This window comes from Sus scrofa, chromosome 13 (assembly GCF_054392235.1).
Source record: "Sus scrofa isolate SSC_HxYL_T2T_F1_AM1 chromosome 13, Sscrofa_HxYL_maternal_Yorkshire_Landrace_v2.0, whole genome shotgun sequence".
NCBI lineage: Eukaryota > Metazoa > Chordata > Mammalia > Artiodactyla > Suidae > Sus > Sus scrofa.
In genome coordinates this window covers 74,376,135-74,391,805 of record NC_139395.1, presented here as the reverse complement: position 1 = coordinate 74,391,805, position 15,671 = coordinate 74,376,135, and the positions used below count along the sequence as shown (strand labels likewise).

The window sequence follows — 15,671 nt, the reverse complement described above, 5'->3', positions numbered from 1 at the left end:
AAGATTATGGTTGAAAATGGCATATTAATTTATGGGCCTTATTAACCGATTAGGCAAGATTTTCTTTTAGACTGCGTTTGCAAATTCCTGTTGGTATTTAATGTTATTTTCTGTGAAATGAAGTGTACACTATCATTTAAGAAATTCAAGTATTACTGATTTAAATATTTATTAGTCTAATTTATTGGTGTTTAAACTGCTGATCAGAACATTATCCTAATTAAATAGAGGCTATATTTTCAGCAACAGAATTCTTTTGTCCCCAAGGGAAGAGGCAGACCAGCTCTGGTGTATCTTAAAATAGAAATAAACGCGTTCCCATAAGTTATTCTATGGGTAGCTCTACCCAGGTTGGAAGTTTTTTCTCTTATCTGGCTCTTATCCGTATCATTACAGAAAAGGTTTTTAAGGCCATTTAAAAAAGGGAACCAAGGTAGACGCAATGGAAAAGCTATTTTTCTCTGACCTCTCTTGACAATCAGTTTGAGTTGCTAACTCCCACACACCTCCCCTCTCATGTTATACCCGGAGGATATAGTAACATTTTTTGTTGCTTCCAATAATATCTTTATCTCTGTGCACTCAGATTCACCTTGCCTCCAAATCAGATATTGCATGGATTTCTATTTTCTTGCACTCAAAATTCTGATAGCCAGAGAGTCTCAAACACCAGTAGTGAGGGTTCGAAGGAAGGAGATGCTGGCCACAAGATCATTTAGATGCTGGGGTTTGGCTTTACATTTAACCTTAGAAACCCCCTGAGTTCGACTGTGATAGGTACATGGGTTCCCAGAGATCTGAATTTTAGTTAGAAAACATTTCTTGAAAGTCCACTTACTGTTTTTTTTTTTTTTTTTTTTTTTTAATTTTTATTTTTTGGCCATGTCCTCAGCATGTGGAAGTTCCTAGGCCAGGGATCAAACCCACGCCACAGCAGTGACCGAAGCTGATTCAGTGACAATGCTGGTTCTTTAACCCACTGTGCCACAAAAGAACTAGCCAATTACTGTTCCTTTACACATTGGTCTGATGGGGCTCAGGTCAGCTTTTTGCAGCCATGAGGATGCATTTAGGCCACATCAGTCATACTCCAGAGAATCTCACAAATGTCAGGTTTTTTTTAATATATGTATATAATGATTTTTATTTTTTTATTTTTTTCATTATAGCTGGTGAGTTTTTTTAACATCAATTCCTGCTTATTTACTACCTCCCAGGCAGTCAGGAAGTATTTCCCTCTAAAGCCATGTTTTAGCAACTGGACAGAACTATTAACTTGAAAAGGAAAAAACTGAGAAAAACTGGTGACAACCTGACTTAAGCCACTCTTACATCATCTTAACATCAGTGACTCTATAAGACTAATTTGGTTCAGTCCAGATGAAACAGCGAAAGGCACCGTTTGGTACCTCTTGAACCTAGTTGCTTTTCTGCCTCTAAAGTTATTCTAGAAGGTCACATAAACTCCAACCCCATAAATCAGGGCCCTTACAGGAGTTATTTTCAGTAGAGAGTAACTGGATTTGTGCTGTGCCTTCTGATCCCCTATGAGAAGCAGGTGCACGCCAAACTTCTGTAGACTCTTAGCCACTGTTTACAATGTTTACTTTCTTTCTTTTTAGGGCCTCACACCCACTGCATATTGAGGTTCCCAGGCAAGGGGTCGAATCAGAGCTACAGCTGCTGGCCTAAGCCACAGCCACAGCAACTCGGGATCCGAGTCATGGCTATGACCTACACCACAGCTTATGGCAATGCTGGATCCCCAACCCATTGAGTGAGGCCAGGGATTGAACCCATGTCTTCGTGGATACTAGTCGAGTTCATTATCACTGTGCCATGACAGGAACCCCACAGTGTTTACCTTCTATTGACCTTCCCCCATAATTCTAAACCACTGATGTTTCTAGAACTTTGTGCAAAAGTAGACATTACAAAAATATTTTAAGATCCAAATCCCAAAGTCCCATACCTCTGACAATCAGGTCAGCAGCGGCCGACAGCTTGTCTACACTTGTTTGGACCATGCAGACGTATTTCCCAGCATGCTTCAGCTGGATGTTTCGGATCATCAAATCACCAGCTGAGTCCTGCTGATAAAGGAGGGGAAAGTGGCTACAATTACTTTTTAATGAGCTCTAAATATCATTATCACATGAAGGACACTGTGACTAATGGATTTATTTTACACCGGCTGATGAAAACATTAGCAATGCAAGCCGTGGCCTATTAAAAATGTGTGAGGCTGCCTGAGAGATAAGAACAGCAACATCTTCAGAACACACCTCGAACAAGACCTCAGCTGTCTGCCTTCTCTGTGGCGCTGGAGCAGCCTGCCACCCACGTTGGAAGCACAAAAACTTATGTAAAGTGGCTGCTCTAGTCCCATGGGTTTCTTCAAACATGCCCTCAGTCTACAACCTTGGCCGTCACTCCAATACTTCAAAACTCTGCCTTTGGAAAGTGGATGCAAGCCCACATTTGGAGGCATCTGCGTTTTCCTGCACAACCCTGTCTTATAGCCAGCATTGTGATTGCTCCCAGGTTTGAATTAAAGAATTATGAGGACCAGACTCTCCAAGGAAATCTTGTATCACCTAGTGTGGAACAGTGTTAATTTGTTTTCCAACGCCAAATGTATGTTTGATTAGCAGATGAATAGGACTAATTATATCCTAGTATGGATGCCTATGTGCCCTAGAAATATTTCAGCACCATATACCAGCACAGCACTTCTAGTAAATTTGAGGAGATGTGTCCACAAATGATCACAAAGGTGGTATTTTAACCGAAGAACACTGCTATATCTTGGAGTTAGTTTCATAACTCTGTTAAGCAAAAGCCTGGAGAATAGATACTTGAGCAAGAAAACACCCTAGGGATCAGATTCAGGAAACTGCTTATTTCTAATCCTTGATGGATGACAAGATAATGTAAGTTATTTTGGCCTCGTTATTCTTCCAAATGACAAAAAAATTGGATGACACTTAATGGTGTGTAATATTTGGCAGGCCTATACTGCACTGAATACTCCCAGGTCTTGTGAAGTAGGTTCTCTTGTTATCCTTACCTGACAGATGAGGAAACTCAAGTACAACGAGGTTATATGACTGACTTAGAGTCACTTAGCTAGTGAAGGGCAGAGTCAGGACGTGAGCCCTCACAGTCAGGGTCCAGTCCCTATTCCCTTCTAGAACACTGTACTATCATCTGGAAAGAGTCTCATTCTAAATGAATTATGTACTTGGTTTTTTCCCTTGGTTTCAGTACAACATATGACATATTTACCCAGGGCAATCAAAGACATGAAATTGCCAATAGGTGTAAATAGGATTAGAGAAAAGGCAAAGGTCAAGAGGTGGCCGAAGTGTTGGCACTGAGTTGTCTGGGGCTGATCCCTGCTGTGTGACATCCTATAAATCGCTTAATCTCCCTGGGTCTTAGTTGAGGTACTGCCTACTGTGCTAGCATGTGGGACTCAAATGAGATTGTTTGTGTACCTAAAATCCTGGAAATTGAAGCATAGGGTAAATTTAAATTAGTATTATTGACGACCACAATCGATTTTCTTTGTGAAATAATTATGTCAAAGATATTACATAAATTCCAAAAGAGCTGTGATTTAAAAAAAAAAAAAAAACCTGAAAGCTTTTTTATTTATAATACTTGGGGTCTGATCCAGATTCCACTATTTACCAGTCAAGTCTTATCACTGCTGGTAAAAGAGGGTAATTGCTACCATATTTCACAGAGATTCTATGAGGATTAAAGAGCTGATATATATGAAAATACTTGATAAATGAATAGGCACTTTGCAAATATAAGGTATCATTATCATCATTATTATTAACACTTCTTTACCCAAGACATTTCATGTGTTTGGACTTTAAATATAGGCTTAACAAAAAAAAAATATGCCTCACAAGGGCATGTGTACAGGAAAGGTGGGAAGTCATCAGTGTTTAAAGGGACTGTCATGAGTTCCCATTGTGGCACAGCAGAAACGAACCCGGGTAGTATCTATGAGGATGTGGGTTCAATCCCTGGCCTCACTCAGTGGTTTGGTGATCCAGCATTGCCGTAACCTGTGGTGTGGGTCGCAGATACAGCTTGGATCTGGCATTGCTCTGGCTACTGCTCTGATTTGACCCCTAGCCTGGGAACTTCCACATGGCATGGGTGGAAAGCAAAACAAAAACAAACCAAAAAAACACACAACCAAAAAAAAAAAAATCAGGGAAAAAAGGGAATGTCTACCCTATCTCATTTTTTTTTTTTTTTTTTTTTTAATTCTCCTAGGGCTTGAAGGTCAAAGAAACTAATTGTAGCCTGGAGATTTCAGAACACAGCAACCCATTAGCAGGCTTTTGTGACTCTGTGGTTTAGAGTGTGCTCTCCTTATTGATACATTTTGACCAAATTTGTGCTTTTAAAGTAAAAGTGAAACAAAAAATAAAGTCAGAATTGAGGTAAGAGTCTCAGAGAAGGGGACCACAACAACTTTCTCCTTACCTTCAAAGTTATCCAGACCAAACAATTTACTGAGATTTACATGTATGTTCCTACCAACGAGAACAAAATAGCACTTTGGTCTGTTCTGTTACTGACCACTCAGATGTGATCAGAGGACAATGAAATAATAACTTTTTTCAAACACTGCCATAGGTTGGTTCTACCAAGCATCTTTTCCACCATACTGACCCAGAAAGTAGAAACTAGCATTGCTTCCTGACCTCTTCTATTGTCCACTCCTAACTCTATACACATGAATGATCCTGATGGCTAATGCACTTAGCTCTCTCAATCTGCAGTGTCCTCGCAAACTTTGCACTTACTCTTTAGCAAGGGTTAATTGGTGCCAGCATTGGTATCATGGAAGAGAGAGACTCTTGCCATGAGAAAGGCTAGTGAGAGGGAGAGAAGGATAGAAGTCTTTACAAAAGGTGGTCATTAGTTCTAGACTGCCTTAGGAGGGTCTCCTCCACCTGTGCCTCAGCCAGTCCAGCATAGAATCCATATCTGTCTGACTGGTAGGACATCGATTTTGATCTCCCAGGCACCTATTCTCATCGGTTGGTGTCTGTGCCTTTCTGAGAAACAATCTTTTTTTATTCTCTCTACTGCCCAAGACACTGGTTTTAGTATGAAAACAATATTCTGCTTAACTTAGGAGCTTGATTTATGAAGCTTTTCTCAATGTATACTCTCATGTTAATAGAATTAATGTTATCCTTCCTTTAATAAATACATTAAAGTTTCTCACCTGCTTCTCTTGGGATAGGGTCTGGGTGATGTGCTCTTCTAGACTTGAAGATATTTAATATCCCCCATGCTTTCTGAAGTAGCTGATATCACTCTTACTTAGTCAAGATTATTAGGCTGAACCATATCAAAGTGGTCCAGAATGGTTAATAACGGCAATCTCGTCCAGCCTTTCTCAACTAGGGTTCCAAGAGAGAATCAGTAATGATTCAAGTCATCCACTGATATAATAAATGAACTTCTCTCTCATGCATCTAAAATGGTACCAGTCATAGATGATTCTTGGGAAAACTGAGAAAATAGTTACACAAATCACTTTCGGTGTTTTGTAATTCAATGGAGAGGCACTTTGAAAAAGGCAGCAAGAATGAAAATAAAAGGAAAAACTCTATTTGAAGGGAACAAAGCTCCTCAACATATCATATGGATAATTTGTAAGCTGCAGTGCATTTATTGTCAACATAAAGGGTGTGGGGTAAGATGAGGTAGGCAAATCAGATTCCCGTGGTAGCATGGGGGAATGGGAGGAGTTTTCAACATAGCCTCTGGTTTATATTCTGCTGCCTTTGGCTGGATCCCTCTGTGAGAACGGCAACCAGAGTGAATATTACTAATGGGAATGTAGGCGTCTATAGGGTAGAAAAAATTCTGAGAACGACTGCAATAGATTAAAACTGTTTCCACAATGAATCTCCTCTTGGTGTGAGTTCAATGAGATGATGTATTTTTATGGGAAGTCGGGCATTTTGAAAATTCAACCACTAGAATTCAAATCATCTGGAGATAATAAGCAATCTGATCAGAATTTCAGATTCAAGAAAGAGCCCTAACATCACAATGATGAATTTTCTACAAGAGCCAAAGGGAATTTAGTCTGCAGCCTTAAAGGGTAGGAGTAAACTGTCCTTAAGCTATTTTCTTCATCAGGTTCAATGACATAGTGTACAGTATGGGGCAGAGAGCTTGGGATTTGCAGTTTAAAGCTGAGTTTGGCAATTGAGTAGCAATGATGTCAAGTAAGCCATATAACTCCCATGAGCCTCAGTTTTCTCATGCATACTATAGGGTTATGGATTATGAGGATTAAGAAAAGGGCTGGCATATAGGTGGTTCAATAAGTGTTTGGACAGAATGATCAAAGAATAACTTTATAGGTGCTTTCAAGTGAGTCTCAACAAGTTGATTTAGTCTGTTTTGAGAAATTTAGCTGCAGACTGCATTTCTTACGGATGGTCTGATATTGATACTTACCCCTCCGACTCTTTCAAAGTGGTCCCCATCCTTGTCGAAGTCAATCAGGTGTCCATTAAATGACCAAGTGAACACGATGGCTAATGAGTGATCATGGGTTACCTGGCATGGCAGTACGATACTTTCTCCAACAGTGACATCCATACTGGAAGGGGGTACCATTACCCTTGTTGGATCTGAAGAGGGAGAGCAAAAGAAAACAACAACAAAGCCTGTGAACATGTGTGGAAATCCTATGTAGAATCCAAGTGCAGGATAAACTCCTACATAGTTTTGATTTATTTTTTCTTCAGCAGTGTCCAGCAAACCTTAGTCATCTGAGATGCTCAGATTCAGGCCAGGAGGTCAGTTTTAATATGAAAAGATGAAAACATTCATTATGTGAACCTTCAGAGAGCAACGGAACTCAGCTGGGGAGCAATGAGGCTAAGACTCTTAGGGAAGGGTCTACTTCCAGCAGCCAGCTCTGAAACTGCCTTTTTAAAAAGGTTTTTAGATCTCCCCACTCTCCCTAGAAAGCAGTGTTTCAGCTGAGTGCCAACAGAAAAATCTATGTTAATTTGAAGTTTGTTGGAATTTTTTTTCTGTTATGAAAGTGATACATGTTTAGTATGGGACATTTAGAAATTTCAGGAAAGCTAAAAGAAGGGACCAAACAAAAAAAAAATCCTACTTAGGCTCTGGCTGTCCAGCTAAAACCGCTGTTTTCATTTTAGTACAATTTCCCCTTGAATTTGGGTTTGTAGTTTTTCATTTGTCTTTTCTTTTGTGTTATTGTAAACGTTACGCATATGATTTTCCTGTCTTTTTTCTTTACTTACTATAGGTTTATATCTTTATCCACATATTTTACAATCTGCTTAAGATGCTGTTAATCCTTTCAACCATTTTGAAACTGAAAAACATTTTAGCAAATTATTATAAGTTGTTATAATTAAAAATAATGCTGTAACGAACATCATTGACAAAAATTACATATATATATACACACACACATATCTTACTTTTTATTGAAGTATAGTTGATTTACAATGTTTTAGTTTCAGGTGTACAACATTGATTCATTTATATATATAATTTATATATATAAATATATATATTGTATGTGTATATAGTCTTTTTGATTTTCTTTTCCAATATAGGGTATTATAAGATATTGAATACAGTTCCCTGTGCCACATAGTAGGTCCTTGTTTATTTTGTAGCTAGTAGTGTGTATATATTAGTCCTAAACTCCTGGTTTAACCTTTCCCCCTTCCCCTTTAGTAACTGTAAAATTGTTTCCTATGTCTGTGTGTCTGTTTCTGTTTTGTTCATTTGTATCATATTTTTTAGATTCCACATATAAATGATACCAAGATACTTGTCTTTGTCTGACTTACTTCACTCATATTAATTCTTTAAAATAAGGAGTATGAATTTATTTTTAAATTCACCTTTTACATTATAGTTTTAACTGGGAATGGAATGGACTTGCTTAGCCAAAATTTATAAACTCTAAAACTACATTCACACACAGGTAGTCTCTTGTTTTTCACTGCAGTATGATTTCGTAAAGGGTGTCAGAGAGTAAAATGGTGAAATGCAATCTGAGTTCAAGAGAAAGATCACAGAAGTGCCTAAAGAGTGAAATTATGAATTCAGCCATATTCCAGATCTTTCTCTGCACTACACCAAATCAAATAAAACCAAGCAAATCATAATAAAGAGGACAAATCAAAAGCGAACAAAAACAATAAAAGAGCAATGATTACTCCTCTTCCACATTCACAGGATTAGTGTTTCACAGTCTATGCAGCATATAAACATTTGTTGAATGTATCTCCTAGATCAGAATCTCAGCTGGGGATTTTGTAATGGAATCTTAGAGGAGACTTTTGATTGGTGTTACTTTCCAACAACCCACATTAAAATTCCCTCCTAAAAAAAAGCATTTAAAGCCGTGTTTTTCCCCTTCTATCCAGCTGTGGAAAGCAAACACCTCAGGCTGTTAGAAAAGGAACGTCTGTGTCCATAAATAGATTCTAATCCAGTGGAGGGGCACACTTTCGCTATTTTCTGCAAATAGGAAAAGATCATGGTAAGTAGATTGTGTGTCACTGCTGAATGAGTGATGTCCATGAAACGAGAAGTAGGAAACAGGCATTTCTGGCTAAGAGGTAACAGGAGAGGAAATTGTTTATTTCAAAAACCTGAGGCTTTGCAAATCATATAATCAAAATCTGCTCTATTGATTAACTGACCCATAAGAAAAGATACAGATTGAGATTTTTTTAAATGAGGGAAGGAGTTGAGAGCAAAGCTAAGCAAAAAATCTAGGAATAGCTCCATTTTGCTTAACATGTCACTTATCATTTTTTAATTTAAATGTTCATCTATAAAATGAAGATTAAAACACACAATTCCTGGCCTGGCCAGGAAAAATTTTATATGTCTATGGTTTTTACATGGCAAGATGTCACCTTATTTTACTTTACTTTTTTTTAAATCATTTTACTGAAACCATTTATATAGGATAAAACATATTCACTTAGATGAACAACTTTATTCTACTTTAAATGTCCCCTGATGTCGCAATTTAGATTTTCATCTTCATTTAGAATGCACCTTCATTCATTTGTTGATCTACTCACCAAGCACGCATTACAGGTCATATGAATAACAGTGTTCTAGGACCCCGAGATATATATATATATATATATATATATATATATATATATATATATATAAACCTGTGAGAATAACCACATTTGTAAAAACAAACTGAGCCCCTTACATTCCAGACACTGTGTTACGCTTGACATGGACTATTTCATTTATTTGTAACAAATAGGTACTATTATCATCCCTGTTTAACAGATGAGGGAAACTGATGCCTCTGAGTGGTTAAGGAACTCTCTACTGTGCTAAGCTGCCTCCCTTCCTTAGCTGAAAACATAATATCAATTCACAGATCATCTGGAGAACAAGTCTAAAGGCATAATATAGCAATTTGCACTCTTGATTATGTGTAGTCAGCTGAGGATATGTAAATGCAGAAGAAATTCAAAGAAAGCCATGGGGTGAAAAGGGTTCCAGAGGGCTTCACTGCAAGAGTAATGAAGTGACTGCCTGAGACAGGTAAAAAGCAGTGATGATTTCATGCCTAAAATGTGGGCTCTAGCTATAAGCTTACACATCAAACTGATGGCTACAGAGTCAAATGTCTAGGCTCAAGTCCTTAAAAATATCTTGTCCCTATATCCTGACAACTCCTGGGTGAGAAGCAAGGAGTTGGCACCTACCCAAAGCCTAGAGTCAGTTGCAGTCCTGGCTCACATTTTTATTTGACATTTGTTTCCTAAAGAAATGTTCAGCGCTTTATGCACAGGTAGGGATCTGGGACAGATTTTTATTATAGGTGATCTCAGGTGCCTAATAACCAAGAATCAGAGACGTTCCCTAAATTAGGGACTATGCTGGTCCAGTGGCTGGGCTGACAGCTGCTAATTCATTAATTTAGCCCCTGTCACCGATTCACATTTTGAGCCCTGAAGTAGCAAGGATCAATGCAAAGGAAGTCAAGTACTGTACATACACCAGAGATGTCTCCTTGGGGCTAGATAAGATTAAACTAAAGAGGTTCAAAACCTCATTAGCTACTTGGTTTTCTCAAATCGTATGCTTGTTCGGTACCCCTGTTTTCTGTGTTTTGTGAATTCTGATGCTTTTTACCTGATTAATTTCCTTAAATTTGAATACAAACACTATACACAAATAAACAGATGGCTTATTCAAAACAAAACTGTCTCCTCTCCTTTGGTTTTAATTCATCAAGATCAGGAAGAACCTATATTTACAACTTCTGTTCTGAAGAGTCACTCCAGCTATTGTTCTGTGCATAGAACTCTCAAAGGCAATTAGAACTCAAGATGTGAATTGATGTCTGGATTTGGATGTAATTAAATAGCAACAATAAACAGGACCAACAACACCCCTAAATTTTCCAGCTTGTGGCTGGTTCATCCCATGGAGAATGAGAAATTAGGAACTCCAGAGGATTGATGTGTTAAAAAAAAACATATATACCAAGTGTTTAACTATCCTAGAGCAAAAAACAAAATTTCTTTTATGCTTTATTAGTGTTTTCTATAATACAGAAGAGTCGGAAAGTAAACTAAGAGCTTTGTTCTAAAGATCATAATGCCCATGAGAGAGAGATTTAATTATTAACCATTCAATGATTAGATCAAGAATTAGATGCATAAATTATAGCACTTATTATCCAATGATTAGATCAAGAATTAGATGCATAAATTATAGCACTTATATCCAAGTCATATTATATTCTGACTTTCACTGTTGGTAGAAAAGCATTTTGATTTAGGGCTTTTATTATCTGTAAAAACAAGTGCCTCTGGGTTTCTAGGATGAGAATTCCATTTTAAGGTTTTCTTCCTTATACTCTACCAAACCTTCCATTTCATAATTTTTTCCCCTTCTTTTCTTTCTTTCTTTCTCTCTCTCTCTCTTCCTTCCTTCCTTCCTTTCTTTGCCATGCCTGTGGCATGTGGAAGTTCCCAGGCTGGGGACTGAACTCATGCCACAGAAGTGACCTGAGTCACAGCAGTGACAATGCCAGAACCTCAACCTGCTAAACCGCATGGAAACTCCTGGTTTATAATTCCTTTACCTTTCTTTCCCTCACAGGGTGCCCAAATATTCATTTTCACCTATCAGGAAAGTATTTAAGATGTGTTTTAGTCATCTTTACTCACAGGAGGTATACAACTCCTTTTTTCTGGTGAATTTCTTGACTGTAATGGTTTCAATGATGCCTTTGAGTCAAGTTGTGTCTTCTTTTTCATATGAAATTTTAGAGGGAGATTCTTAAAAAATGGGATTCTTTAAAAACTGGAGCTAGTCAAAGAACTGCCAGTCAGCTTACCTCAAATAACACAAAAGGAGATTGGATAGAGAACTATCTAAATAGTTGTTAAACGCTACAACAAAGATGGTTGATTAATGATCACAATCAACCTGGAGGGAGACTCTCTAGGGATGAAGTTAAGCACTCTCTAGTTGTTCTACTTTTTCCAATAAAAGCAAGACCAGTGGTTCATCATAGCCATATGAACTATTATTTTTTAATCAATTCTTCATAAAACACACATCAAAATTCCCAGTGACTTTAAGCTGGAACAATTATTTAATTTAGGATGAAATCTATAGGGGTAAAGGCAAAAACTATATTTATATTGGCGTTTCTGTCATGACTCAGTGGTAATGAACCCTACTAGTATTCATGAGAATGTGGGTTTGATCCCTGGCCTTGCTCATTGGGTTAAGGATCCAGCATTGCCGTGAGCTGTGGTGTAGGTCGCAGACGTGGCTTGGATCCTGTGTTGCTGTGGCTGTGGCTGACACCTACAGCTCTGATTCGACTCTTAGCCTGGGAATTTCCATATGCCACAGGCGTGGGCTTAAAAACACAAAAGAAAAAAATATATAGTTATAAAAATCAACAACATAGGTTCAGGCTAGAGGAGAACTGGGTTGGCAGTTCACATGACAAACACTTGATCATTTCAGTCTCAACAAGGTCTTTGTAGCTGCCTGAGGAAGCTAATGCAGTCTTAGGCTGCATTAATAACATGAGGTAAAAATCCCATTAAATTTTGCATTAATGAGACCACAGCTTACCAGGAACATCCTTTGGATTCACTGATAGATCAGTGCACCTAGGTTAGTGAATAAGCTAATACATCTCTAATAGGTAAAATAAATGAAAATGTTTGACAAGAGTAGGGGAAATTAAAGGAGGCATGAGATAGGTCTGCAATATGTGAAGGGTTTATAAGAAGGTGAATTAAGCTTATTTTCTGTTGCCCTGCAGGAGAAAGCAAAGAGTAAATACAAAGAGGCATAGCTTTGGTTCTGTATAAAGGAGAATATTCTAATAATCTGACCGTATCAACAGGGAAATGGGCTACATCAGAAGAGCATGCCTCGCATTTCCAGAAATATTCAGGTGGAGGTGGGCTCCATCAGAGATGGCATGTCAAGTTATACCAAAAACCAGCCAGGCTGGATGAAGCCTATTTTCTCTCTGAAGAGCGTATGCATCCAAGCCACCTTCTCCATGCTTTTCTAACCCTCTATACATGGTGATCCTTCCCTCCTGTAAAGCTTGTCAGCATTATCTGTTCTATTTCTTCAACATTAAGCTTCAGCATTGTTGTGGAATATCACTTACATATATCCAGTTTCTGTCCTGTAATGGGGTTCCTTGGGGTTAAGGACCACATCTTACCCCATGTAATAAATCCATAGTGCCCAGCTCTATCCCTACCCATGAGAGTTGGTTAAAGATTAATTGGATGATGATGTATGAATAGTGGTATTGGGTACTGACCAAAGTAAAGACCTGACCCTTGATGTGATGTAGACTGGGAAGTTGTTGTGCTGTATTTCTTACTATTTATCCTCACTTAAGTTGATTACAGAACATTAAAAAAACAGTCGCCTAAGGGTTCACTCACTGTCTAAACTCTGACCCTTTGTGCTCATTGCTGAGTTTTGCCTCGGAGGCCATATTTAGAATTTATTCTTACTTTTAAAAAGTAAAGATGGGAGTTCCCGCCGTGGCGCAGTGGTTAACGAATCCGACTAGGAACCATGAGGTTGCGGGTTCGGTCCCTGCCCTTGCTCAGTGGGTTAAAAATCCGGCATTGCCGCGAGCTGTGGTGTAGGTTGCAGACGCGGCTCGGATCCCGCGTTGCTGTGGCTCTGGCGTAGGCTGGCAGCTACAGCTCCGATTCGACCCCTAGCCTGGGAACCTCCATATGTCACAGGAGCGGCCCAAGAAATAGCAAAAAATAAAAAATAAAAAAAAAAGTAAAGATGAATACCATATGATAACCACTTTTATGTGGAATCTAAAATACGGCACAAATGAACCTATCTACAGAACAGAAACAAACTTACAGACACAGACAACAGACTTGTGGTTGCCAAGGGGGAGCATGAGAGAATAGGATGGACCAGGAGTTTAGGGTTAGTAGATGCAGATGCAAACTATTACATTTTGAATGGATACACTGTGAGGTCCTGCTGTACAGCACAGGGAACTATATCCAATCTCTTGGAATAGACCATGATTGGGGATCATATGAGAAAAAAGAATGTATGTATGTGTATGACTGGGTCACTTTGCTCTACAGCAGAAATTGGCACAACATTGTAAATCAACTATACCTTAATAAAAAATCCAAAAAAAAGTAATTAATTTGTGTGTAGGCTACTTTGAGAAAAGGTGTCTTACCAGGATAGTCTATTTTTTAATGAATAAAGCACTTTCTTGACAAAGACCTCAAAAAAAGAGTAATTCACTTACAAAGTAACTTATTTAAAAATAAATTATTTTGAAATAATTTCAAACATACAGAACTGTTGCCATAAAAGTACAAAGAACTCTCTCACCTTCACAGAGACCACTCCGCTGTTAATATTTTATCATATTTGCTTATTTCCTGATCTTTCTCTCTTGTTGTATAATAGAGATATGTAATAGACATATTATCTATAATTTATATTTACCTATTATCATTAGTTTCTTTCTAAGTCTTTTGAGAGCAACTACAGACATGGTATCTCATCACCCTTAAACATTCCAGTGTATACTTTCCCCAACAAATACTCTTTCCTAATAACCAGCACAAAACCCTCCATTGAAGGAAATCAACCCTGGCATGTCACCACTCTGCAACTCAGATGCCATTCAACATTTGCTAACTCTCTCAGGAAGTCCTCTTTATCTTTTGGTTCAGGATATGATCCAGGAATAATTGGAAATGCGGTACAGGGCCTTCCAAGTGCACTGAGTCAGGAGCTGTGTGATGGTGATGTGATGTGAACTCATCTCAATACTGACCGATGACCAGGTTAACTCTAATCACCTGGGCGTGCTGGTGTCTGCCTGGCTTCTCGACCTTGTATTTAGCATTTCCACCCTTGTAACTGATTAGAATTTTGTGGGGAAGTATTCCAGAATTACACCAATATTTTGATGCTCATCAAACTTCTACCCGCCAGCCTTGGAATTCATTGAAGACTGCCTGAGGCAACCATCTCTCTGATGTTGCCAAATGTTACATCTGTATTTCTGTCATTCCTTCTACATATACCAGAAGACATTCTGCTTTCAAAAAGAGCTTTCCTCTCTCATTCATTCATTCATTCATTCATTCTTGGATTCCTATTTTATTCAATGAATTTCAATACATTACTATTGTTATTTATTTCAATGCTCAAATTGTCTGCATTTTGACCAAGGAGGCAGTCCTTTTAAGCTGACTTCTGTGCCCTTCTGACATTTTATGCATTTTCTCCGACTTTCTGGCTTAATAGGCTGTTCCAGATTCATATGTTCCTATAGCCCTAGAAACATCCATTTCTCCAGAGAAGACAAGTTCTGTTTAGTGAAGGATGGTTTCAAGAAACCAAGATATGGAAACACTTGTGCTCATTGATTCCGGGCCCTCTTAACCAAAGAGCTTAGTGCACACACACACACACACACACACACACACACACAAAACATACAAATACCTCTGTAACTGTTTTTATATCTTACCATCATTTATTTGTTTCATCACTTTTTTGTTTGGTATAATCAATCCCCACCTTCGTCAACTGTTTTCTCTGCCCACTGCCCATGCACCTACCCTCAACTCTCCCACATCCTGCGGTTCTGGGCCCACAGATGCATGCCTCTGTGTATCTCTCCAACCCACCTCACCCTCCTCTATCCTCAGCCTGTGTTGACTCCTCTTGTACAGGGAAGTAAAAGAATAATAGGAAAAGAAAGAAATGGAATGGAAGGGAAGACAGGTCTTAGATCGCTTTAGTATACAAAATACGAAAATTTTAAGTGAATAGATCACAGAAAAATAAAAAAGTTGGCTAACTCTAATTCTAGAGCATATGCCTTTTAGCATTAAAGTTTTATGACACCACTCAGCAGAAGAATGAATATAGAAAATGTATCACTTTACTGAAATGAAAACATTCTTTGAGTTCTGCATTTCACACCAGGGTAAAAATTTGAGTCAATACTTTTATAAAATATCTATCATCAAAATAAGGCATTACTTCAAATTAATTAAGTTTTGAAAGAA

At 38.2% G+C, this 15,671-nt stretch overlaps 1 protein-coding gene across 50 annotated transcripts in view; it reads right to left on the bottom strand.

Moving 5' to 3' along the window:
- The window catches only part of CNTN4 (contactin 4), a 1,001,048-nt gene that overhangs the window by 24,633 nt on the left and 960,744 nt on the right, over positions 1-15,671 (bottom strand). For 32 of the 50 annotated variants that reach the window (XR_014823611.1, XR_014823612.1, XM_084989189.1 and 29 more), the window contains 2 exons: positions 6,514-6,689; positions 1,973-2,093 (listed from right to left, as the gene is read on the bottom strand). Coding sequence is in view for 48 of the 50 variants with exons in the window: in XM_084989189.1 (XP_084845315.1) it covers positions 1,973-2,093; positions 6,514-6,689 (297 nt within the window). In the remaining 2 variants the exon portion in view is untranslated. The remainder of the gene's footprint in view (positions 1-1,972; positions 2,094-6,513; positions 6,690-15,671) is intronic. The other 18 variants (XM_084989196.1, XM_084989195.1, XM_084989204.1 and 15 more) reach the window with 1 other exon arrangement.